Raw genomic sequence first — 27,744 nt, 5'->3', positions numbered from 1 at the left:
ATACAGTGGTACCTCGGTTTACAAACTTAATCCATTACAGAAGTCTGTTCTTAAACCGAAACCGTTCTTAAACCGAGACACGCTTTTCCTAATGAGGCGTCCTGCCGCCAGTGCCCTTCCACCGTTCGGATTCCGTTCTTAGACTGAGGTAAAGTTCACAAACTGGGGCGCTACTTCTGGTTTTGAGGAGTTCATAAACTGAATAGTTTGTAAACAGGGCTGTTCTTAAACCGAGGTACCACTGTATTCATTGTTATTTGGATTTGTATAGGTTTTCAAGTTTGTATTAATATCATAGAATCATAGTGTTGGAAAGGACCAATATATTAGATATAGAAACAATACAGATGTATTTAGAACACTTTCTTTCTAAATTTTTTGTTGTGAAACTCTTTTAGCATATATGTCTTTCATGTATCACCATAAAGCAAAATGAGAACACTGTCTATTTGCTTTTTTAAAAAAACCTCATTTTTCATTTCTCTGTTTTTATTAAGCCCGCCATTTCTTCTCTCTTCCTCCCCATTACAAATAGGTAGTTGTTGAAGTGGTAGGAGAAAGTTCAAAGCTGATAAAATGCTGCTCTTTCTAACCTCAGGGGTCAAGTCAGGAAGCAATATCTAGGCTGGAATTTATTTTTCATGGGATAAAAATGTGCCTTCAGGCATCTCTCTTAAAAATTCATGCAGTGAAGGCAGTTTCAGGAAAGGGGTAAATTAATGCTGAACCAATTGAGTCAAGATTTCTCAGAAGACATTTTTCTGACAAAATTTCTGAGATTTCTTTTTTTGGGGGGGGGAGGCCACTTCGCAGATCCCACCTCCCTATATTCTTCATTTTTTTGTGGCAGTCACTATGCCCCAAAAACAGTGTCCTGGACCAACACTATCGCTGCACACACCCCTTACATTTAAAGCACTCCTCCAATAATTTGGGGAACTGTAGTTTGTTAAGGGTGCTGGGAATTATAGCTGAGGGTGTAAACTAAAATCAGTTCCCATTATTCTATGGGGAGGCGCTTGTGTGCTTTGAATGTATGGTGTGTATGTAGCCTGGGTATGGTGTATTACCTGAAGAGTAGAAAATGTCCAGGATGCCAAGACGGTGGCTGCTGCCACCTGCAGCCTTAAAAGAATACGGTCTGTGCCACTGCCAGTGGCGAGCCCTGCCCTTGAGAAGCTGTTGGATAATTTTCCCTTCCTTGGAGGAAATTCAGTGAAATTATCCCCGTCCCCTAATTTCTCAGCCCACAGTTTTGGTGGAGAATTTGGAGAGACCAACCACACACAGCTCAATAATTCACAGGCAGAGCAGAACGTCTCAGTCCCTGGCTTCTCCAGTTAAGAAGGTACATTGATTAAATGATGACCTGGTTCAGGGTAATGTGGCTTCACACATTCTTATGAATTAGGTCAACCCTCTGTTACTATGGTGACAAAATGACACTGAGGATAGCGCTGTTGCACTTTTAATCAGGGCTCAGCCAAGACATTTTGGCCACTTGAGGCCAAGATGGCTAAACACCCCCTCCCCCCGCTCCAATCCACATTCAGAAGCCAACTAAACTGGCTTCCACCCTGGCAACAGCAAAGTGTCCTTCAGCTCAAGTTTAGGATGTGTGGGACGGACTGTTTAGCACACACAGCTCTATCCTAAAATGGTAGCCATGGTGGGGAGATTGTGGAGGAATGGTAGAAAAAGGCAGGGGACTGCCACAGCCACACCCAGCAACTGCGTGCGGCAGTCGCCACACTCTGCCTAATTGGAGGACCAGTCCTGATGTTGAAAGTGGCAAAGAAGGATGGAATTTTAGCTGATGCAGTTTGCCATTGCAAGGGGCAGGGGTGAGAGAAGATGAATGTGCTAAAAATCACTGGCTTCTACATAACTGTTAAATGGGTGTCTCCACTATCAACTGCTACACAAAGAGAAGGCACACCACATCCCATCAGGGGTGGACTTTGGTAATATAGTGCTGTGTGGGCGGCTAAAATTTGACACCCCCTGCCTAAGCAGACTTTGGGAAGATGTGAGGCTCTGGCAAGGTCCTACAGTCCTCCTGCCTCCTTCCCAAAGCCTAATTGGTGCTTGTTCAGCTTTGGGAAGGGCTATGGAGGGCTCCAGAAAAGGCGGTTGCACCGGGTGCAAGATGTCTGGGGTGCTGCAGCAGGCACCGCAACTATGACATCCAATGGAAGGTGAGAGGCAGAGGGGTGCTGGATTTTGGCATCACACAGGGAACCACTAAAATTTGAGACGCCAAGGTCCGCCACTGGCTCTAGGACCCTACCAGAGCCCTCATGCCTCCTTCCCGAAGCAAGAGCTTACTATACTTTGGGAAGGAGGCAGGAAGACGCCCCCTCAGCTCTGTGCCCTGCCCTAAATCTGCCTCTGATCTCATGACCTACCACCTATTATTGGCACCAGAGGCATAGTGGTGGAGGAATGTGGGGTATACATGCGTGTGCATATTTAGATAGATAGATAGATAGATATAGATAGAGTCACAGTATACAGCATAACACCTAGTTTATTAGGATCAACATGACTGCAATTCTATGCATTTTTTAATTGTGTGCGAGTAAGCTCCATTGAACTCACTGAGGTGTGCTTACTTCCAGAGGAGGCTGGCCTATTAGGTTGAATAGGATACTGCCCTAGCAACAGTGCTGGATTAAACCCTGTGGAAGCCCAAGGCAGTCAAAATCGGGGGACGGGGGACAGGACTGCAAACTATCTCCAAGCTTCTACTTGGCTACTCACACATATTCTACCAGGATCTGGAGGTTTCTTGTTCGCGTGCTTTAGTGGGATAATATTGAACTAAGAAAGCTTGCTTGTAAATTTCTTTCAAGATCAAATCAATATTATTTTGATCCATTGTCATGGGGCCTACCCTGCCTGTTTCTTAATCCAGCTTTGCCCAGCAACCTCATCGTGTCCTCAGCCAGCCCCCACCTTCCTGCCTTCTTACTTACCTACATCCAGTTCAGAGTGCAAGGTCTGTCAGCTTAGGCTCAGTGTTGCCCTTGTAGAACTCAGCAGGGAGAATGATGGTGACAAAACTAGAATTAATTGGCTTTGCCTCTCATTAGCTGTGGCTCCACCTACTGCTGGCCATCCGGTCTTCCGCCTCACCAGTCCCAATTGGCACCAGTCACCACTTCTTACTTCGAACTGCATAGGATCAACTTGTAAAACATCATGAGCTTTACCCAAAGTATGTTCAACTAGCTCATCTGCAGCCTTTAGCTTTCAATTAAAATACAAACAATCTTGCAAAGAAATGTTCCTACTTAAAGTGTGAACCCCATCAAAGAAAAGGAATGAAAGATCAGGTTTGGTGTCTGCCTCATTCTCTAACTTCCTCTACGCCTCATTTTCTTGGCAAAAGAAGTTGGGTCTCTCCATTATTGGATGCTCGTGCTGCAGAAAAATAATTAAAATAAAAACCAGAGGTGCATTCCCTCTTCACTACACTACAGATTGGCACTGACTCCGCCACCAGGTCCTAGACCCCACCTGCTCTACACACCACTTCAAGCAGTCATAGCTTCCCCAGAATAAAGCTGCAAGCTATAGTTTGTTAAGGGTGCTGAGAGTTGTTAGAAGGCCACATATTCCTCTCAGAGCTACCATTTCAATCTAGAGTGGTTTAAAAGTCAATCCCTCTTCCAAAGGAACTCTGGAAATTGTAGCTCTATGAGAGGAATAGTTTGCCTAGCAACTCTCAGCACCCTTAACACTGCTACATCACATTTCACACATTTCACTGAACTCGACATTGACTTTCCTGTGCGTTTGTTTGGCTACACTTTTAATCACATTGCATTTAGTTGATTGGGGAGCCACATGTATGCTACAATTACGTAAAGGATGCAGATCTGCAGATGGGGATAAAATAAACTACAGTACTCAAAACTTGACGTCAGAAACTCCTTTAAAGAGAGCTACAGCTTCCAGATCATTTATTACACCTCCAAGTGTCTGTGCATTCCTTCCTACCTATTTCAAAAAGCTGCAAACATAAATAAAGCCCCACTTTTGGCAGTTCAGATGCAAAATGACAGCAGAAATGAGGTCAGTGCGGTGGAAAGAGATGTTTAAATGATGCTGTAAGAGAGGATTAGGCTGCATTCTTCCATGAGATGGTTTGGATAGGTTGGGGAGATGCAACTCCACCCATAAGGTGTCCCAACACCAAACGTTTAATAACAATCCACAGTAGGCTATGACTGGCTTTGAGTATATCACCTATATAGGAGCAGGAAAAGGAATGTGTCTGCAATATATCTGGTGGTGATGGGTGATTGAGCCTACAGACGAGGAGTGCTGGATCTCATGCATGCAGCATGAAATTGCTCTTTACCTTCTTTCTGCCCTTCTTTCCCATTATATCCATGTGCATGACCATGGTCAGCTGATCTAAAAGCCTGATGCTTTCATTTAAGTCTCTGACTAGCCCCTTATGCCTGGCACTTAGAAGCTCTCTGTGGAGCTGGGAATGGGGGAAGAAATTAGAGTCAGTTCACATTTAAAGGCAATTCTACCTACTTAGCACTTTCTGATACAAGGCATGAACTGAGGACTTATCCACACCTCGTTTGCCCTGCTGCTTTCCCCTAGGGAAACATGATCTTTAGCAGAGAATTGGAAGAAATGGCAACTGGGTTTTCTGCAGATTGCTGTCTGTTCTGATTTAATGCTAAAGAGCAGGCTTTCCAGGGGGAAAGCAGGAGGCAAAGGCAAAACTGCTAGGACCCATGCATAGAAAGCATGGATCAAGTGGAAAACCACTTTGTAGGCACTGGACAAGCAGAAGTGTGGACAAGCAGAAGTGTGGACAAGCCCTGAAATGCAGGCAACCTTCAGAATTCACACTTCTCCAAATTTTGCAGTGCAGTTCTCCAGCCAAGTGATGAGTACAAAAATGCATGTACTGGGATGGTGTGTGCACAAAAATGCATATATGAGTGAAAACAACATACAAAAATACATTTTATTGGGGGAAATGCTTTGCAAAAATGTGTATATTAGGAGGAATTCACACTGAAAAGCTGATGATTTTCATTAAGACTTATTTTTTAAAAACTGCCAACTGATGTGGGGATTTGGAGAATTTAAGATGGGAAAAATTGAAACTGAAATTGACAGACTTACCCTTTTTGGAGCCACTTTTCTCTCTTGCTTCAACCCCCAGTTAAAAATCCCCACATGAAACTTACACCCTGCACATTCAAAAGCCATTTGCTTGCTTGTCTCTGTTGTCAGTCTTGCTTCCCCCATGTCTCTTTCCCTTCCCCTGACCTTCTCTCCCACACAGTCATCATTTATTGAAACAAGTACTGAAACCTTTTGGGGAATTGTGCTGGTAAGTGCTGCAATTTATTGTATTTTGATACTATGGATCCTGGAGATTTTAGCTTGGGATCCTATGACTGTATTCTTTCTTGTAAATCAAAGAGTTTTTTTAATGGTGAGCAGTACATAAATTATATGCATGCATGTATAAATAAATAAATAAATAAATAAATAAATAAATAAATAAATATAAAGTTTAGTTTGCATCCTCTTTGAGGGAGACCTCCTTGCAACTTTTTTCCCCTAGTGGCATGTAAGGTAAATTCATGACACTGTGCAGATAACGGCAGCCTTTGTCCTCTCAGCTGCTGAGAAGCACTTGTATGAAAAAAAGAAAACACTGCTAAGTATCCAGAAACTGTTGGACCTGGGAGGGCATACGGTACTCAGCCCTTCACATTTATTTCCTCTTCCCTGGACTCCTCAGGAGACGTTGCCTGGTTGGTGCCTGGAAGTGTGGTGGCGTAGATTGGGGCTTGCTTAAAGGGCCAGGTGGGGGCAATGAACCAGTGAGCGCTTGTGGCCCATCACAAACATGAAGCAGGGCAACTTAGGTACCCCAGGCCCAACGCATCTTATACAGAGGCATATTTTCTAACTGTCAATGCTTGATATTGGTCTCTGCACCGATTTGTTAATGTCACCTTAAATTTTGAGACCAATACTCTAGAATCTTTGCAGGCCCCTTGAATTTTGTTTCCTCTGTTAAGAAGATCAGAGCCAGCTTTGTCACTAACTATAAAGGAATGCTGCAGCCACAGCTATTGCAACCCACTATAAGGCATGTAGAGCGCTAACTAATCAATGAACCTATTATGTATGTTCCTTACTGTTACTCTTTGTAACTGACAATCCAATAATATGTATTCCATATGCTGTTTTCATTTTTATGTTGTATTTCTGGTGTTGAAAACCAATATAATACATATTTAAAATAAAAATAAAGGAATGCTGTAGGATGCCTGCCTAATGTCAGTCCATTGACAGTAACACCAACTGATGTTCTTTTCACTTACTTTATTATTAAATTTGCCTGTCACTTTATCTTGCCCAGGGCAACCCAAAACAACTTCAAATCAAAGAATAGCTCCTTGTAGGACACATTTTAAAGGAAAGTCCTATGGGACTAGATCAGTTCAGCATTCCCAATGCTGACAAGCCTAGAGCCATAATAGCTGATCTTCTACTTACCTCTACACACTAACCTCAGCTACCAAAACTAAATAAACCATGTCTTCTTCCTTCTCTTCCTCCCCTCCCCATCATTTCTAAGAAAACTATGCTTTCCACCCATCTAGGCAGCTCTGAGTAGGAAAGATAGAACTAAGGCCTCCTTTGCTCAGTTAACAACCACTTCATTGCCTTGAATTGTCCCACATGGCAGTAATTTAATTAGGGTGAGGCAACAGCAACACCTTCCTCCAGGCAAAAGGCAGAACTGGTTCTCAAAGTTTGGGCAACACATTCAGAAGTGGCATGCCTCTCTCTCTATGCCTTCTTTATGTATTGCTGAGAAGTGCCTTGGGATCAATGATGTCATGATGAAAGGTGGTATGCAAATCTGGACAAATGAGCAAAGTAAATAGAAGATTGAGTTTAGATAACACTGAAATTCAGAGACAGGTAACCAGTGGTGCAGTGGCAAAATCCGGAGAGAATGAATTCATCTTGATAGCCCCTGTAGTCATCACACCCACCCCAGGCAAGTAAAAAAATGAACATACCTATATTACATTCACATGCACACACCCAAAGGACAACAGTACCATTCACACACACGAGGAAGGCATCAGCAGCAGGTTTGGGGGAACCCCAAGGTTTGTAGATGTAGAAGTACATTTTTGGGTGGGGGGTGGAACCAAAGCTGGGGATGGGATCAGACCAAAAGCAGCTCAGTGAGGACTGAGCATGCTCAGTGGGCACAGAACACTGAGTGTGTGGGGTATGGAATGGAAAGTTCTATAGAATATTGTTGCATTTTAAGCCTCCGTCTTTTAATTCCAGTGCTAGAGCCCACAGATTCCTTCCAGATTTTTTTCAGCCACTGGTTTAATAGTTTGCTGGCGCCACCACGTGGTAGAATAGGCATATGACCACAGAGAAAAAGAAGGCTAGCAAAAGATTAGACTAGGTCTAGGAGCCTTTTCACACAACCTTCCGGCAGCACACACCATAGAATCATAGAAGTGTAGAGTTGGAAGAGAACCCAAGGGTCATATAGTCCAATCCCCCGCAATACAGAAATCTCAACTAAAGCATCCCTGGCAGATTTCCTCCCAATCAAAGAGGATAGTCCCAATTCCTCAGTTCCACTGTCAAAGAAATTTCAGGCAACTGTAAATTCTCAGCAGCAGGACCTTTTGCAGGATTATAAGAGCCTGCTGGATCAAGCCAATGGCCCATCTAGTTCAGCATCCTTTTCTCACAGTGGCCGACCAGATGACATATATGTTACTATCTCACCATTATTTATGTGAAAATGGAGGGGTGGCATTTGCAACATGAGTGTGTATTCTGGTGAATGAAGATTTTATATCCGAGTTACAAACCTGATTGAAATAAGAGCCACTTAAGTCAAGAGTGAAACACCCCCTATTTAGGCCACAATAGGGCAAGATCAAAGCTTACAGTGAAAATTCCCTGCCTTCTTCTACAATTGCATCACAACTGTTGCTGAAAACTAAATAGGTTTTAAAAGCAGTCCCTGATTAGATGTATGACGAGTGAAAAGGATTATTCAGTCATGGAACCCAAGTAAAGAACTCCAAAATAATATTTTCAAACTAGACGAATGGGGAACAAAATGGTAAGTAAGGTTTCATGTGTAAATTAGGGCAAATACATCCAGAGAGATGGGGGCAAAACTGCTTTAAGTAGGAAAGAGATCTGTGGGTCACGGTGGATGGATCAGTTACAACATCAACTCAGTTTGTGGCAGTTGTGAAAAGGCAAATTCCATCCTAAAGGGACTGGTAATAAGATTGGGATTATAGTAAAGCCCTAAAATAAATTTGCCACGTGGCAACATTTGGAATACATTGAACAGTTCGGGTCATCCCACCATATATGAGCTGGAAAAGGGAAACCAAAATGAAGGTTGGAACACAATGCTTATAGGAATCACAGAGTTTTGGGCTCTCAGGTTTAGAAAAAATATATTACTAAGGGGGGTGGGGTAGGGACATGATCAAGTCTGGAAAAAAATATGCATGGTGTAGAGAAAATGGATAGAAAGGACTTTATATTGTGCCCCCATAATCCTAGAACTCGGGGTCAGCCTATGAAGTTGACTAGCAGTAGATTCAGGGTAAGCAGAAAGTACGTCCGCACAGAGAATACAATTGGCTATTGGCAGTGAATTCCATAAGCTAATCAGCTTAGGTGACTTCAAAAGGAATTTGACAAACCCACAAAAGATAAACAGCTGCTAGATATGAGAAGAGAGGGCTGCAATAAAATGTTGCAGTGAGAATCCCCAGCCCTGGACAGCAGTATTCTTGTTCAGAATTCCATGCCACTTGGAAGAGGAGCTTGGAGCACTCTGCTGGAGCTCAAAGTAGGGCAGGATTCAGGGGATGGAAAAGGTACACTATTTCCTCCTAAACCTCCTCTGTTGCACTATCAAGAATTACAGCTTGGGGACTGGTTGCCAACTCCAAAACTGAGAGGCTTATTGCTGTAGCATATAGCATATGCGTAGGAAGTTTCCAGAAGTGGGAAAGAGATAAGGGATCACTTTTTCTTTCCAGTCTGAAAGAGCCCTGTTATCTGCAAGGAGAGGAATTGCTTTTTAAACTCGTAACACACGTTGGGCTCATAACTCACTCTCAACTCAACCTACCTTTAAGGGATGCTGTGAGGATAACATGGAGTGGAGAACTATGTATGCTACTTTGAGGAAAGGTGGAATATAAATTGCTAAAATAAACATCACCCACGAGCCTAATCCCGCCTGCAGGATATTTACTGTCCTAACATGATAATGTAATTAATTATGTAAAATTCCCCCACAGTGGACAGTGAGATGAATAACATATTTTTTTCAGACACTGAACTGCAGAACAAAATGGTTCTTATCTAAATGCGTTAGCGAAATGACCTTGTGGACCAAAACCAGGCAATACTGTGTTTACAGTAGACATTAAATGGAGATTTGTCTGGTGGTTCGTATCTTGCCTTCAACTTTGGTTCAAGACACCACTCCAGTAGAATAGATTACATCACTGCAGATGTTTAACCTAGTCCATTTCAAGCAGTCTCTATCAATTCATTGTGGAAACAAACTGTATTCTAATAAAAGAGAGTTCCAGCAGTTCAAACTAGGTACATGACAAGAAGCCATCCCTTTTAAAGTTGCAATGTGATTTCACTGCAATAAAATAACAATGACTTGTTTAATCGTTGAGCTTTCTCGATAAGCAAAAGCCATTTAATATATTCTCTTTGTCAGTGGCCTGTCCAGCGCAGCAGCTGGAGCAACTGTGTGTTTGGAGATGTGTGTCTTTCTTGCACAATGTGTCCTCACAGCAGGAAATACTGGTGCAACACTAGCAAAACACTGCTGTAGCTATGCCAAACATGTTTGTTGCATAAAGTGTAAACCAGCTCTTCTGAATCTTGTGCGGCTGCTGTGAAAAGAGTGTTATTTTTACAGGGCAATCTTGAAGCTATCTACTCAGAAGCAAGTTTCACCGAGTTTAATAAGGTCTACTCCCAGTTAAGCACACAGAATTCTGGTCTTAATAAGGTAAAGGTTGAAAATAGGGTTGTGGGAGAACATCATTTCAGTTTGCAGTTAAAGGTGGATCGACCTAATTCACACATTCCAAGATCATCAGCAAATCAAAGCACAGCCAGCCTTCAAAATTTGCGGTGTTGTTCTCCAATGAAGCAATGAGCATAAAAATGCAAATGCAGGGTGCATAAAAGGCATACATTAGTGAAAATAACACACACAAATGCTTTAAAGTAGTGAACCCTGCTTTGCAAAAATGTATATATTAAGATAATGGCATACAAAAATTTATATGAGTTCACACTAAAATGCTGATGAATTTTCAGAACATTTTTCTGAATCACAAACTGGTATGGGAATGTGGAGAACTGAACTTTAAGATTTGGAAAACGAGAATTTGAGGCTGTGTACACACTCCTGTTTACTATGCATCTAGTGAGCTCTCACTGCTGCTTTGGGAAGCAGTATACACATTAGCCACAATCCTTATCTATCCTGTCATTCCTTGCAAAAGACTGCATTTTGATGCATTCTCCGCTAAACCAGCTTAGATTCAAATGGGGGGGGGGCGGAGCAACCTAGCTCTGCTTTAAGATAGTTATGTAAACCGAGCCTCAGAGAAACCAAAATGTACAGATTTGCCTAACTCTGGTTGAAGAGCAGCATATTTTAAAACTGAATAAAATGGACACAACAGATAATAATCAGTTATTTTAGTTTATGGAATTGTCATTAATGGAGCTTTTATGTTTTCGACAGTCTTTTTTCCTACATGCCTTTTTAAGGGTTTACCTGAGGGACCTTCCTGCTATTCGAGGTAGCACATTGCAAGTAATTGCAATTAAGATAGAAACATACAAAGCAATTATTCCCCAAAGAGCTGAAATTTGAGCCCAGACTCACCAAATTCAAAAACAGACCCTCAGTTTGTGATAGGATAAAATAATTCAACACCTGGGACTTCATTTGAGTTGTTCTTGTTTTAGGAATAAAATACACTGTGCCCCATTTCACTGGACCAAGAATGCATAAAATGTGTCAGTTCCAGTTCGTTTTGAGAGAAGGTTCCAATAACCCATTGCCAAATTCCTCCATATGTAACACCCCACTTTTATTAATAAGCAAGTTAATATACAGGTTACACTAACTTCAATTGCTCTACTTTAAGAGAGAGAGAAAAGGGGAATACTTCCTCCCTGTTGGGCAATTAAATAGTTTTGCAAGATTATGCCAATATATAGGAAATTTAAAGTTTTCTCTTTAAAAAAACACACACAACACTTTTGTTCCTAGTGTGCACAATTCTGCAACTGACCAGCATAGGAGAGAATTTCCAAAGGGAAAGTTCAATTTACTTGACATCTTCAAAAGCTCTTAAACTGGGCTTCCTGTGACGCTTTTAAAATGCAAAGTGCTGGAATATAACCAAATATTGCATGTGTGAAGGGAAATTACTCACTGTAATGATAAACAAATTGACAGACTGTCACACACTTGAGCTGAAAAAGGATCACTCTGTATGTTTTGCATCTACTGTAGGAATCAAGGATTTCCCTTCTCTCAAGACTGGAGATTAGTAAACTCCGAGGCATATCTTTCACTGGATCAAATGTCTTTGTGGGGTTTGCCATCAAACAAGAAAAAAATTGGGCAACCCACTTCCACATTCCACACTTCATGAAGTGGATCACTTATATATATAGGCAACTGCAATGCACATCTACCATATAAGCTTGTACCTTTTTAAAAATGCCTTTTGTGTGAGGAAAGCAGATATAGCTTCATATTGGAATTTCTGAATTGAACTGGTATTTAAATACATAAACAAATATTTCTTTTTGGTCATCAAACACCCCCAAACTTTGCCAATAATGATAATTATTGTCATTACAAAGAATAATTCAATTTTTATCACGATAAAGCTCCTGGATGGTAGCCAATGAAGTTCTAATCAGAGTAGACCCATTGAAATTAAATAAACCCAAGTTAGCCGTGTTGATTAATTCCACCGGGCCCACTCTGAGCATGGCTGAACACTGAATAAAACCCACTGTAACGCTCCTCAAAACATTTATACCAATAGGTTTTGAGAATTGTCTTTTTTGGGGAGCAATCAAAAGCATTTTCTCCCCTAAAAGGCATATCAGAGTGTATTAGGACATTATATGAAACAGAAATGGACAACTGGAGGCCTGAAGTTATTTGGCTCTAAAGTAACTGCCTGGGCCCAAAAAACTTTAATCAAATGTGATAAAAAGTGTGCAAAGTTTGATTTTTAAGGAAAAGGATTGGAAAGAAATACAAGTTATCAGAAAATCTGTATCAGGTTAGCTAACCTGTGCCTCTCTAGCTCTTGTTGTCTGTCTAGCTCACTATTGTCTATAATCCAGCAGTAGCCTTCCAGGATCTTAGACAGAATTTTTTTCCATAACCTGTCAGCAGCTCATTTTTTAATCAGATACCAGGGATTGCACCTAAGTACTTCTGCATGCAAATCGGACACTATAGCACTTGAGCTATGGCCCCTTTCACTACACTGTTGCAATTAGTCTTGTTATATTTGGATTAAAACAGGAATCCTCTCTCCTCAGCCTCTATGCACAATTATAGTATTATTTTGGAAAACTGCCTAAATTAGTCAAAGGTGTTGTTGTTGTTCAGGCGTGTCCGACTCCTCGTGACCCCATGGACCCGAGCACGCCAGGCACGCCTATCTTTCACTGCCTCTCGCAGTTTGGCCAAACTCATGTTAGTTGCTTCGAGAACACTGTCCAACCATCTCATCCTCTTTCATCCCCTTCCCCTTGTGCCCTCCATCTTTCCCAACATCAGGGTCTTTTCTAGGGAATCTTCTCTTCTCATGAGGTGGCCAAAGTACTGGAGCCTCAACTTCAGGATCTGTCCTTCCAGTGAGCACTCAGGGCTGATTTCTTTAAGGATGGATAAGTTTGATCTTCTTGCAGTCCATGGGACTCTCAAGAGTCTCCTCCAGCACCATAATTCAAAAGCATCAATTCTTCGGCGATCAGTCTTCTTTATGGTCCAGTTCTCACTTCCATACATTACTACTGGGAAAACCATGGCTTTAACTATACGGACTTTTGTCAGCAAGGTGATTCTCTGCTTTTTAAGATGCTGTCTAGGTTTGTCATTGCTTTCCTCCCAAGAAGCAGGTGTCTTTTAATTTCGTGACTGCTGTCACCATCTGCAGTGATCATGGAGCCCAAGAAAGTAAAATATCTCACTGCTTCCATTTCTTCCCCTTCTATTTCCCAGGAGGTGATGGGACCAGTGGCCATGATCTTAGTTTTTTTTATGTTGAGCTTCAGACCATATTTTGTGCTCTCCTCTTTCACCCTCATTAAAAGGTTCTTTTTAATTCTTCCTCACTTTCTGCCATCAAGGTTGTGTCATCAGCATATCTGAGGTTGTTGATAGTCAAAGGTACAAATACACATTCTAAAGTATGCTTAGAAGAAAAGGACTAAAAATATAGTAAAGGTAAGCTATGCAATGTACAGCCACTTTAAAAGATTTGTATTTTTCATTAATCAAGCTTTTTTTTGCAGTCATGCACAAATATCATGAGACTGAAAACCACAATTTCCTGCACTACAATTTGAAGAGAAGGTACAAATCATCCATTACTTGAACATGAAAAACTCACGTTTGCATGAACACGCAAGGTCTATGGTAGACACTTTAGCACCATTATTGAAAATGAAATCTACACAGTCTTCTTTGCAGTGTGAACATTCTTATCTACAGTATGGGAATCCAAAGTACAAAAGTTGCTTTCAGTCAGATCCTATATTTGCAAATTTCATTGTGTTCAATGGAAACAATACCAATGTACTCACAGTGGTGGTGTTAGGCTACAAATTCTAGACATGTCTACTCAAAAGCCGTGAGTTCAATGGAACTTATCGGTACTTCCAAATAAACATGCATTGAAGTGCCAATGTATTGTCTCAATTTTGATTTCTTCTTTTTCTAAATTCCATAGTTGAGTTCTAGTAGATACAAATTTATTTCTCTCTCCAAAGAGTGGCATATACACCTGGGAGGTACGGGCAAGCAAGGGATTGTATAGTATGAAGAAAGTGACTGACATTCTGAAGACTTGCAACCTGGCACAGAAATCAGAAGCGCTCAATGATAGTTTCTACAGGCACATTTGTGGAGAGCAGTATGTCCAATTTCCTTTTAAAAGGATAAGTAAAATAAAAATACAAATCACCAAAGGCAAAACTTACCACAATACTTTTCAACAGAGTAAACTCTTACAATCTTTGAGTTCTGCTGAATATTAACTAAGAAAGGAAAAAGAAAATTTGAATATTTCTTGTAAACCACTTAGAGGTTCCACTACAATCAAATGGTATACCGTATATAAAAAAGGTAAAGGACCCCTGACAGTTAAGTCCAGTCGTGAACAACTCTGGGGTTGCGGCGCTCATCTCGCTTTAGTGGCCGAGGGAGCCAGCGTTTGTCCGCAGACAGTCTTTCAGGGTCATGTGGCCAGCATGACTAAGTCGCTTCTGGCAAAACCAGAGCAGCGCACGGAAACGCCGTTTACCTTCCTGCCAGAGCAGCACCTATTTATCTACTTGCACTTTGATGTGCTTTCAAACTGCTAGGTTGGTAGGAGCAGGGACTGAGCAAAGGGAGCTCACCCCATCATGGGGATTCGAACCGCCAACCTTCCGATAGGCAACCCCAAGGCTCAGTGGTTTACACCACAGCGCCACCTGCGTTCCAAGATATACTGTATACATATTGTCAAATAAATAAAACTAATGTGGACCCCAGATGTTGCCAGAGTACAACCTCCGCCATCTCTGACCTGGCTGGGGTTGACAGGAGTTGGGAATTCACCAACATCTGGTGGACCACAAGTGCCTCATTTCCAAACTAAAAGCACAACATAGCTTTGTAACTACTAAATCAAATCATGTGACAAGTAAAATCTGTCAAGACTGGCCAGTTCAAATTAGTAAATGAGACACTAAATGGAGTAACCACCACTTTATTGATGGAATCAAATAGGGAAGAATTAAATATAAGGGTGGCTTCAAGCACATAATATAAAATCTGGCTTCTACTGCTTATCCTAAGGTTACAAAATCTATTCTATCTGGGCAGCACCCATAGGTTTTGGAAACAGCATTACATTTCAATCTAAACTTCTGGAAAAGTTGTTTTGAGCATAGCTACTTATTTTATTCCCCAAAGCTAAATGAGTAAATACCAAACTACAATTAACTACATATTTACCTTCCATTATTCATGTAAAAAATCAATTATCAGGGACAGATAAATTTGATGAGTGGAACATCAAAGACCACAATGTAGAAAAATGTTTTACCAGAACCCCCAATGTAGTAAAAAAATCTATCATTTGATTACTGCATTAAGAATGTGTGCATAAATTGAGCCTACACTTCGAATTGTATATTCATGTTAATTACCTTGACCAGCCAGATACAGAAAGGGGCACACTTTACAAATGTGGCCAACAAATCTATTTATTGATATAGATTTTTATCCCACCTTTCAGAGAACCTACCTTCACAAGATGACTTACATCACCAGTGACAAATATATATATACTAAAATTTACAAATTGTTAAAACAGCAATAGAACTCACATAAAAAGCAGATGAATTACAACCAGGAACAGTATATCCATCCTGGCACCAAACTTTAGCGCATATCCCAGAAAAAAGCCAGATCTTCAATTGGAGGCCAAAACTCAGCAGGGAGCTCGAGAGCTGGGGTGTCATTATCGAGAAAACTCTCTCATTTTTACTTCATAGTTTGCCCCAGCTTGAGATGCTACAGCTAATAGGGCCTCCCTGGTAAATCTTAAAAGTGAGGAGGTCTGTACAGGAGCAGCTGTCTCAGTACAAATATCCTGAAGTGGGCCTTGTAGTATATTGGCAGCCACTGCACTAACTTCAGAAGAGGCATTATATGCTAATGGTCATATTCAACAAGAGACTGTTGCAATTTGTATCTATAGCTACTAACCAGTTTGAAAAGGAGCCCATTACACCAATACTTTGTAGAGGTTACCAGCCCATGGGCCATCAGGCTAGGATTTTCCTGCTCAGGAACATAACATAGGTGTGGCAGGTGTATTTTTATGCATACATGTTTGTGTTGACAAGTTTACCATTTCTGTTTTGGATTGAATATATTTGCTAAGGCTAGTTAACCTGGGAAAACAGGAAATAAGTTAAATGTAAATAGTTAAGTGTGAGACAGTTATGGGCAGTCTTGGCAACTGTTACTATGGGATTTGGGATGTTGGGAAAGTGAAAGCTGAAGTGGTTAAGGAAGGGGGGAGGGAGAAACAGAGGGAGAATGAGATGGAAGTGTGATTATGAATTTTTTGGAGTACATCTGGCTAATGGAGACTGTAATCAGGTGCTGCATGTGGATCTGGAAGAAAACAGAGATGGAATGTGTGGGAGGTGCAGGAGGATCCAGAAGTCTACACCAAGGAGTGTCATGAAAACATTGCTCCACAGAAACACCCAGGCAACACCATGGTATCATACAGGAATCAACTGGGGAAAAGGACCGCAGTGCTGAGTCATTGTACAAGGACATAGCCTTGAAAAGGGTATTATGTACTAGAGAAATTATTCTTTCCATAATTTATAACAGAAGTTGTTTTAACATGTGTAGGCAAACTCTCTTCCCAGAGTGTGAACTTGGGAGTGTAGTCTTCCAGTTGTCATACTGACCTACCAGACAGCCAAAGGTCATAAAGGACTACAGTGGTACCTCGGGTTACAGACGCTTCAGGTTACAGAAATACTACCACGGGTTAAGAACTTTGCTTCAGGATGAGAACAGAAATCGTGCTCCGGCGGTACGGCGGCAGCGGGAGGCCCCATTAGCTAAAGTGGTACCTCAGGTTAAGAACAGTTTCAGGTTAAGAACGGACCTCTGGAATGAATTAAGTTCTTAACCTGAGGTACCATTGTACATTCCTTCAGATGGAGTGCAGCCCTATCTAGAACAAGCAAATTTCCTGATATCTGGATACTATCTACTCACAGAACCTCAATCTTTTTGGGATTCACTGGCAGACCACTAAATTCAGGCATGAGTCTGGAACCTGCATAGCTTCACCTGGCTTGTATAGAGAGCATACTGATGCCACTCCAATACCCCAATGACACCACCAAATGTTCAACACCACTGGGGACAGAACCCTGTAAACTCCCACAGTTCAAAACACAAAGGGCCGATAATGGTTGCAAAACTGTGCTTCCAACACCTATTCTCAGAGCTGCTCAGGATACCCTGGTGCAGGGGTCTGCAACCTTTAAGACAAAAAGAGCCACTTGGACCCGTTTCCAAAGGAAAAAAAAAACTGGGAGCCGCAAAACCATTGCGACATTTAAAACAAATATAACGCTGCATATATTGTTTCTTACCTTAATGCAATAATAATAAATAACGTATAGGAGCCAACGCAAAGTATAATTAGTAAAAACAACAAGAATAAGTTCTTATTTTTTTGCATTGACTCAGGGGCGTACCCAGGATCAAAACGGGGGGGGGGGGGGGAGCCATGGTCGTTCAGGTTGTGACATTTCAGCACGGAAAGGCGAATGAAACCAAAATTTTAGGGAAATTATATATAATTATAGCAGTGCTTTATTACAGTAGTTATTACAATTATTTGCTTGGTTTTTTAAATTTTTTATTCTAGTTACATGTGGCCAACTCCCAAGAAACTGTGATCTACTTTCAGCACTGATCTACCCCCGTTTTTTGGGGTTCAGCTCAAAGTTGTTTTGGGGGGGTGTGGTGGGTGGGAGAGAGGGCTTCCCCCTCTAAGATAGGTTGGCAAGCGAACTAAGAAAGAAATAAAAAAGGGGGGAATTTGGTTTAGAAAGGGAGAGGGAGGGACACAAAGGGAAAGAGAGAAAGGAAGAGACGGGGTAGAAAACAGATGGGGGTGGGAATGGAAAAGTGGGGTGGAAAAATATAAATTGGGGGTGGGGTGGGGAGAATATCTATTAAAAATATGTAGTAGTTTAAAAAATAAAAATAAAGGGGGGAAATCTTTTTCTTCTTTTTCCTTTTTTGAAAACAAAAACAAAAGGGGAAGAGAAAAGAAAAAGGGGGGATAGAGGGAGAAAAGGGTAATAATAAAAATTCAAATAGAGAGGCTGCAGCAGCTGTGGGGGGTGTTTGTTTGTTTTCGTTTGTTTGTTTGTTTGTTTTTAAAATGGGATTTCCCCCCTTGGATTAAAAAAGGAGGGGAGGAAGAAAAAGAGAGGGGGGATGGGAGAGCAAGGCAAATAGCCAAAAAGCAAAAAACAGGTTTTTTTGGGGGGGAATCGCGCCAGGCACTGCAGTGCGCCGGCCTCAGGGCTCCGGGCCCCCGAGCCGCCCTTGAGCACGTACACCGCCCGCAGCGAGCGCTGGCGAAGCACCGGCCCGTTGTTCTCTGGCAACACCTCAGAGCCCGGTGGTGGCGCAGAAAGCGCCTCGGCGCCGCCGCCAGGCTGCTCTGACGAATCCCCGCCGTTCACTCCCGCTGCAGGGGGCAGCTGGGGCTGTTGCTCTGCGGGCACTACAGCTGGGACGGTGCTGCCGCCCGCCGGGTTCTCCATGGGGCGAAAGCGGGTGACTGCGCCCGGGGAAGTCGGTGAAGGGAGCCCCCGCCCTCAGGGCATGAAGGAGGGAGGAAGGCTCATCCCGCTGGGCCAAAACAAACTTCGCCGCCGTGCCGGAGGTGGGAGAAGAGAAATGAAAAGGTCGGCAACGCCTTTCTCCCGTCAGCGCGGCTCGCCTCGAGTGCAGGAAAGCTGCCCGGAAAGCTTCCCGCAGGGTTGCTGGCAGCGCCTGGCGCGAGGGCCGGTTCTTGCCCCCTGCCGATAACCATTTAATTATTATTGAAAGGGGGCGTGCCGGAGCCGCGGGAAACCTGTCAGAGAGCCGCATGCGGCTCCGGAGCCGCAGGTTGCTGACCCCCGCCCTGGTGGATAGTATCAAAAGCTGCAGAGATCCACAATTAACAAGGTTGCCTTCCCCATCCATCAGCATGACCAAAGCTGGTACAGGCACCAAACCAGGCTTGAATCTAGACTGGAAAGGGTCTAAACATTTCCTACAAGAACAGGTAAGAGCTTAGCCAGCACCACCCTCTCAAGCACCTTCCCTACAATGGGATATTGGCAACATTAGTTGTTTCAAATACAGTGGTACCTCGGGTTAAATACACTTCAGGTTACATACTCCGCTAACCCAGAAATAATGCTTCAGGTTAAGAACTTTGCTTCAGGACAACAACAGAAATCGTGATCTGGTGGCGCAGCAGCAGAGGGAGGTCCCATTAGCTAAAGTGCTGCAACAAAAAGGTTAAGAACAGACCTCCAGAACGAACGAAGTACATAACCAGAGGTACCACTGTAACCCACATTAGACCTGGAGATTTGTATAATTTCCTGAAGGAAATTTAGTACCGTCCTAGTAGTGACGGGCAAGTTTTGGTTTCCTTGTGTGCTGAACTTACGCATCTGAGAAGAGGCCCACAGCAGGAGCATTATAGCATGGAAATAGTTGGGAGTGGTGTGCTTATGAGGAAAAAGCAATCTAATGAAAGGAGCAGCAAGCATCTGCAAAACACTTTAATTTTCCAATTTTATTTTTTGCTGTCACAAAATCAAATTATGCAAATTTACACATATCTGCTTTTGGAAGGTCATGCTAAGTTACTAATTTTGAAAACATTATGAGGACTTATAGAAAGTGCTATAAAGGAGCTGATGCACTGGAAGGTTTCGTCTCACCCAACCTTAGTCTGTTCAACCTACTGGATTCAACTTGATTCCATCTTACAAAAAAGAAAGTCCCACTGCATTCTAGAGCCTTTGAATCTTCCACATTTTTATGGTGTTACTTTGTTTTTGAAATAAATAAAAAAAGTGAAGTGAAGTGTGCATGCACACAAAAGCTTATACCCAGAACTAACTTAGTTGGTCTCTAAGGTGCTACTGGATAATTTTTTACTTTATTTTGACTGTGTCAGACCAACACGGCTACCAACCTGAGCTTTGTTTTTGGTTATTCTAAGATTAATTTAATAACATGATCAGATCTAAACCACATTGTGCAATACCACTATTTGGCCTTCAATTCAACCTTGTGTTAACCATTCAAGTGGAGTTGTCCACCCTGTACTTCTTCATGAATTCCTACTCCATTCCATACTGCTGTAGCCACCAAGAGTCACATGTAATCAATCACTATTATTTCTGAACAATAAAGGCAAGATGACTAAATCCTGTAATTTACCTAAGCAGATTTAGTCTAAAGGATGAGTGGAGCCTCAGGTTCAGAGCTGCATAGGGCCCTCAAAGAGAGGAGGCACACCCTTCACCAACTGTTGTTGAGTAGTTTTGCTGGCTGGTATGTATTGTTGAACTGTAATAATGCTTCTTGCTTACTTGGATGGAGAGCTATGCATGTATGCTGAAACCTCCAACTTGTGTGTGGCTGGAATGTACCCTCCTGTCTAAAGGTAGGGTTCCCATATTTCAAACAGTGAAAATCTGGACAGAAAAGTTGTTGGGCTTTCTTGGCAAAAATCACAAAAATTTGCTGTTTCTGAGCTACTTTTCTGGAAAATCAGCAAAAACGGCACGGCCGTCACAGGCTGCCATATGTCCGGATTTTCCCATTTTGTCAATTTCCGCCCGGACACTGCTGCCAACTGCAATATTCCGGGTATGTCTGGGATATTCCAGACACATGGCAATCCTAGTCTAAAGGTAAAGAGTCAAATCTGTTTTGTCCCTCTTTTGCCTGTCTACCACTGGCATATGGTCCCTGGAAGTTTGTTCACAAGGAAATGAGGCCATTGGAATGAAAAAGGTTCCCTACCCGTGTCTAGAGCCTTAAACATTAAGATAAAAGGCACACAGTACAACTCAGTATTGCAAAAGAAGCCCACAAAAGTTACTAGCCTTGAAAAATGTTTACTAAGCTTACTGGGGGCTCGGAGAAGAGGCAAAACACCCTCTTTTACAGCAGCTGTGAGCTTCCATCCTCCGTCTGCTCACATGCAATTCCTTATCACCTATGGGTATCAGGGCTAGTTCTTAAATACAAGGCTGGTAGAACTCTTCTGAGATTATACCACTATAGAACACAGATGGGGAAAAGCATGACAAAATATTCAATAGCACCAGGGGTGAGGGGAGAATAATTTTCCTTGGAGTGCTACTTTTGCATTTTGTCATGCAATTCCTTCACCTATATTTATAACTGGAAAATTCCCAAGAGAATTGAACCATATGATTTTTCTGATCATGTAGATCAATGCTTAGTGTGTTTCTATGACAGTGGTGCTATTTTGAAACGTATATACTTACATTTAATCTCACCAATGTAACCCTGAAAGAAAAGAACTGGAAATCAAAGAGAACAGAGTAAAAAAAAAAAAACAGTCCAAGCCAAACAATATCCAGCTTTATTAAAGGTACTTTTCATAAAACAATCAATCAATGGTATTCAGGCAGGACATGGTCTACAATCTGCAATGTTTTACAACAAGTTCCAACTCCCCTTTCTTCTTGGACTACCAAAATGTAAAGTTACTATATAAAACCCAATGAAATCTTCAATTCTTACTTGGAACAGGGAAAGTTTAGAGTGAGGGTGGACACTTTCACATTTAGTATGTTGTTTAACAACTTTTCACAAGCCTACCCTGACTTTTAGAGGAAAACAAAACCGTAGAATTCTTAATTTGAAGATTCACAATATAAGAAATGTGGTTCATCTGAGAGCCATCCTTCCCCCACCCCATAGTATTTGACACCAGAAGTCTGGATTGCCTGACACTGTGAGTACGAATCTGATTTATGAGAGCAAGTATCAAAAGACCCTATGCCACACTCAAAGGAGTGGTAAATGCAATGCAAATGACAATGTGAAAGAACAGACAGAGGAAGTCTAAGTACTGTTTTAAATGTACCTTCTCCTCAGACACAAGCATTTTGGGAACTTCAGTGTTCACTCAAGTATTTCAGAAACCAAAGATGAACAATATCAGGGAATCCCCCTTTCTTGTGTCCATGTAGACCCCCTCTTGTAAAATTGAAGGGGGGCTTTTAAAAGCCCAGGTTCTAAGTAACAGTGTCAATGGCATTTGTCCCCTCTCCTTCCCCCAAAACACAACAACGAAGCGTTCTGTGTGCTAACAACATAGCTTTAAAAAAAAAGGAAAACAAAATTCTGCATTGTTATAAAACTTGATAAAAAATAGTATTTCAAACTGTACAGTCACCAGAAGTACACAGTTATCAAAAATTCACACAATTCACTTGGCATCCCCAGCACCTTCAGCTTTCTGTGCCTGAAAGACAAAGGCAGTCTCGTCAGAGTTATTTATGCTAATGCGAGCTTACTACCCACATAGGCCAATGTCTGCATGAATCTATGTAAATTGTATGAAATAGACACACACCCATTAACACAACGCAAGCTATTATGAGAAAGTATTGATGTTAGACTTAGAAGAACAAAGACAAATATTTCTTACAGAATTTTTAAAAATGCAATATCATATACAATCGGGAGTATACATATTCCATTCATACACAATCATTTCACAACAAATTAACAAAGGAGTTTGGGGAAAACATGCTGGTCCACAGCACTAAATATATAGTTTAGCAAAGTAAAGAAATCTGCTATATTGCTATTATACCTGGTCTGTTTTGGCATCTCCATTTTCTGCAGGATTGTTTCCATCCTTGCCTGTATCAGCTTTCCCCTTCTTCCCCTTAGGTACCTTCTCAGCCTTCTGCCAATCAATGGAAATAATTAATAGTACACAAACATCTGCTGATACAAAGGACTTCACAAGATTTAAAACAATTGTTTGAACGTAAGTATCTCAGACCAGAGAACAAAAATGTATTTGAGCTCAAATTGCATACAATTTTAATTTTACCTTTGGAGCTGTTTTTTTAGGTTTAGGTTCTGGCTTTGGAGGAGCAGGTTTCTAGAAAAGACGGAACAATTAAAAAGTAGTTTTGAAACAATAAGGTATTTGTTCACTTTAGTATATGATGTCATGCTTAACAGCCAACTTAATCCCTTTCAGGGTGTCAATGAGTTGACTATCAGTAGTTCTTTAGAAGTTACTACTGCTAACAACCCTAAAGGACATTCCATCACACAACATACTTACTGCAGATAACCTTGCTGATCTCCGCTGTGGCTGTTTTAAAAAAGAAAAGTTAACCATTAGAATAATGAGTTATTTCTTTTAGAATAGAGACCTACAATCCAGCATTCAAATACACACATTACATTTTACTGATACAATTTTCAAGATCAGAAAGCTAACATACTTCTAGTAGCATTTCTCCATCTGACAGGTAAAGTTAAAATGAGGACAATGTGGTAAGAAAGCTAGATACATACAAATCTTTGCAAATTACAGCACAAGCTTAACCATCTCTACTCAGAAGTAAGCTCAACTGAATTCAATGGGGTTTAGTGGAAAATGGATGCATTTGGGATTTCAGGTTTAGTCTATAACATAAAAATATAGTAATACTCTTACCTCATCCTTTGCTTTGGCCTTGTCACCCTTGGTATCTCCTTCAGCCTATAAGGAATTTAAAAAGTGAAACAGCTGAAGAAACCCTACGCCATCAATCTAATTTCTTCGGAGGTTTTAAAAACTTGGATAAGCTGATGTTACTTAAATATATAAAGAAAATTATTTAATGCATTGCAAAGCTGACAATCTCATCTTTTTCCGATTCCTTTCCCCTCAAATTTTAAATTAGCACACACTCTCTCAACTACTTAATATTATTTTTCCTCCCTGTATGAAGTACAGAAAGCTGCCATATATAGAATCAAACCATTAGTCAATGTAGCTCAGTATTGTCTACAGTGACTGGCAGCACTTCCCAGGGTTTCAGACAAGTCTTTCCCAGCCTAATCTGGAGAAGCATGGATTGAACCTGGAACCTTATGTGTGCAAGGCAGATGCTTTACTACTAAGCTATGGCATTTATATTTTAAATCAAGATGTTGGCATGTTAAATCCTATGCTCGGAAAACCAAGAAATTGCTTGTGAAAAATTAAATAATTTTTCTTGTTGCATAAAGAAAATATTATGCGGCATAGTATCTTCTCATTTTAAAAAATGGCTATATTGTATGCACTTCTGCATCCTTAGTGACCATATGTTCTCCCAATGAGAGATGTGTTTGTGGGAGGGTTGTGTGGATAACAGCATTGCCAGATGCCCCTAATTTTGATGCATTATTCTTTATTCCCTTACACTGCAGCTCTAGGCAACATAATGGCTCCTTTTATTTCAGAACACTATGACCTCTATTTAGTCCATGTAACAGACCCAAGATCTCACTTATTTCTGGAATTTTGATCTTGCAATTTGAACCTTGCTTGCCTGCCTAACCCTAGTGCCTCTTCAGACCTATGAAACCACGCACTGTGGGACATTTAAGGCTGCACAGACTCTCTGTCGCTTTAAGCCTTAAGGTATCATCCCTAGATTCAGAGCTCAGGCAACTCCCCTGGGCCCAACATACCCCCTCCTCCCAAGACACAATTGGGAAAACCAATCCCGAATGCCTCTTTGAAGTGAAACATGGATTTGGCAACCTAAAGGGCTCCAGAGAAGCAAGCCACAACGTGTACTGTGTGGGCAACTCCAACCCTCCTTCGTCTCCCAACACTTAAGATGGTCACTTTCACCCTTAGAGAGAAGGGGGCGGGAAAGATTCGCTAAGGAGCGCATGTAGGGCGGGAGGCGGGGCCTCTTCAACATCTTCACTGACAGGGGAAACCTCCATCCCCCGCGCAAACAACTGACAAGTCTCTCGCCAGGACTCAATAGGGCTGATCTTTCCCCTCCCCCAGGGCTTTCAAAACTACCGCTTTTTTGGCCTTCCCGCCTTTTTCGGAAGCGCGGGGGATGGCGGGGGAGAAAAGCCTACGCACCCCACCCCCATTATTTATTTGTGAAGGAAGAGGGGGTGGGGAGGCGGATGACAAAACGCGAGTGGGAGTGCGCGCACGCGCCCATTTTTCCAACGTACCCCGCTTTATGTTTGCACGGGCGCGCACCCGCGCCCAAACACCTACAACCAGCCACGCACGTGCCTCTCTCCAGCCAACCACCCTCCCGCCAAAAAAAAACAACAGCCAGCTCGTTCCGGCTAAGCTTAGTCTTTTCTATATCTTACTCCTCTGCCCACCCGCTGGCGGGCGCGTGCCCCTTCCCTATTGGTGGGGACTTAAGTGAGCGCGCGGGCGAGAAACTGCCAATGATTAATATTCTCGCGCCCATTCGAGTGCGCGCGCGCGCGCGCCGTCTCTCGCGCTCTCTTCTTCCTTATAGCTACCCCCCCTACCCCGGCGATCAAGAATGCGCGGCGGTTAACGGTCGTTCTCGCTCCGCTCCGCCCACTCCCCACTTTTAAGTCCTCAGAAGCACCGTCGAGCCACCTCGCGCGCGCGCTTCCCCCTGCCTCACAACCGTTAACTGCTCGTGGAGGAGGAAGGAAAGGAGAACCGGAGAGGGTGGGGGGGAGGGAGAAAGAGGAGGAGAAAGGAAAGAAAATGGCGGCTGATCTAAATCTCATCCCCGCATAAGCACCGCTCCTTCTGCAAACTACCATGTATCTTCCCCACTTCCTCCTTCCCCGTCTCCCGTCCGAGCCATTAGGTTATCTCGCCGCAGCCACGTACCTTTCTCTTGGGCATGTCGGCGGCGCGTGACAGAGGGGGAGAGAAAGAGAAAAAGGAGGCTGGGTTGGAAATATAAAAGCGCGGTCTCTGGAGGAGGGAAGGGAGAAACTCAACCGCCTGTAAAAAAAGGGGGGGGGGTGCAGAGAAGCCGCGCAGTAAGGAAGAGCAGAAGAGGAAAAGAGAAAGGGGGGCTCCGTTTGTTGGGTTCGCTCGTGTCGCTCACGACCCCACTAATTTGAATCGGGTGTTTATAAAGTTTTATATAGAGCCGGACGCGGCCCAACCGGTTCCAGCCGGATCCCCACCGCCCCGGCCGCCTATTGGACAGAGCGCGTCACGTGGCAAGGGCCTGCCAGGGCGGGCGCTGCGAGGGGAGGCGAGAAGCTAAGGGGGCGCGCGCGCAACTAGTAAATCCTCCCTGAAGAGCTGTTGCTCTGTCTTTCGACCACGGCGCGAATTTGTTTTAATGACAACAATAAATAGCAATACTAAGACCGACCCTCGGCACCGTATAGATTTTTTTTTAATAATAATAGTAACACGGACCTCTTTTTCGTTACGTATGTACTCAGGAAAGAAAATGCATTTCGTAGATTTTCATACCACTCTTGCTGCCTCCCCCCTCCATTAAAAATAATAAAGAAACAATAATCTCTCTTAGGTCTTTAAAAATGCACTGCAAAAATAAATAAATAAATAAATCATCTTGGCTGACAAGGCACTCTCTGCGTAATCTTCACAACTCCTCTGGCGCGGTGACTGGACTTGCGCCCAGGTAAGCGTATATAAAGCTTGCGGTCGAAAGTTACCGCTGAGAAGCCAGTGCAGTGTCTCTCTCTCGCTGCAGGAGGGCGAAAGACCGACCTGCCTGGCGCACCTGCACAAGCCATGGCGCGCCTCTCCTGCGAAGGCGCAGGCAGGAAGAAAATGTTTCCGAGAAAGGGCCTTTCCCCTGTTCTTCCAGGCACTCCAAGCCAATAACAACAACAAGAAGAAATCTGGGTGGAAGCTTGGGTAGAAGAAGATGGTGGCCTCTTCTAGCGCTCGAAGGGAAAGGAAGGTGCGGTCATTGCCTAGCTGAGGAGGGCAGAACGCAACCCACAGCGCCCTCTTCCTTTTCAACCTTGACTACGAACTGGCAGGGTCTCCCTCAAGAGCGAGCAGCAAAGGGCCTCAGGTGCAGCAGCCACCTCGCCTTCCCACTCTCCAAAGGAAGAAAGAGGGGAAACGGAAGCATTCTTGTGGCGCGGGGACACTTTTACCGAAGACGCTTCCTTGACAGGGGCCAGGTGAGGAGCTGTCCTTTTCAGCACCATTCTGTCCTGCTGCTGGTAGAATACCCACCCCAAACCCCAGCAGTTAGAAAGAGGCAGGGACAGATATGGAATACCTGCAGAATAAGGCATGTTGCCCACATTTGATCTGTCATCATATATATAGTGTCTCCCTTAACATAACTTGCCTTGCAATGGACACACCATGCAACATCATTACAGCTTGCACTATTAACTGGTAAAGGTTACATTCAGGGTGAAGTAAACAAATAATTTCATGTGGCTTATATAGCATTAGAACACATTCTTCAATTGCACATGCACAGCTAATGATGGAGGATCTTATCGTCTTTGTTCAGAGGCAGCATGCCACTGACTAGGCAATTGCTGAGGGGGCTGTATGTGGAACCTTGCTACTTTTGGAAGCGGAATGCTGAACTAGACACAACTGTTCACAGGATGTAGTGATGGCTACTAACTTGGGTGACTTTAAAAGAGGATTAAACAAATGCATGGGGGTTGAGGCTATCAGTGGTTACTAGCCATGGTGGCTATGCTCTGCCTCCACGGCAGAACACCAATTGGATTTCCAGCAGACA

The 27,744-nt window shown here is 42.7% G+C and overlaps 1 protein-coding gene across 1 annotated transcript; it reads right to left on the bottom strand.

Annotated features, from left to right (window-relative positions):
• Window positions 1–21,576: 21,576 nt before the first annotated feature.
• HMGN2 (high mobility group nucleosomal binding domain 2) lies at window positions 21,577–26,177 on the bottom strand. The gene is made up of 6 exons (XM_033157842.1): window positions 25,872–26,177; window positions 23,706–23,750; window positions 23,328–23,357; window positions 23,088–23,138; window positions 22,842–22,937; window positions 21,577–22,487 (listed from the first exon to the last, which is right to left on the bottom strand). Exons 1-6 carry the CDS (start codon window positions 25,884–25,886, stop codon window positions 22,452–22,454), a joined length of 273 nt encoding a protein of 90 aa, XP_033013733.1. The 5' UTR covers window positions 25,887–26,177; the 3' UTR covers window positions 21,577–22,451.
• Between the last annotated feature and the right edge of the window lie 1,567 nt (window positions 26,178–27,744).

Source organism: Lacerta agilis, chromosome 8 (assembly GCF_009819535.1).
Source record: "Lacerta agilis isolate rLacAgi1 chromosome 8, rLacAgi1.pri, whole genome shotgun sequence".
Classification (NCBI taxonomy): domain Eukaryota; kingdom Metazoa; phylum Chordata; class Lepidosauria; order Squamata; family Lacertidae; genus Lacerta; species Lacerta agilis.
This window is presented reverse-complemented; position numbering and strand designations above follow the sequence as displayed.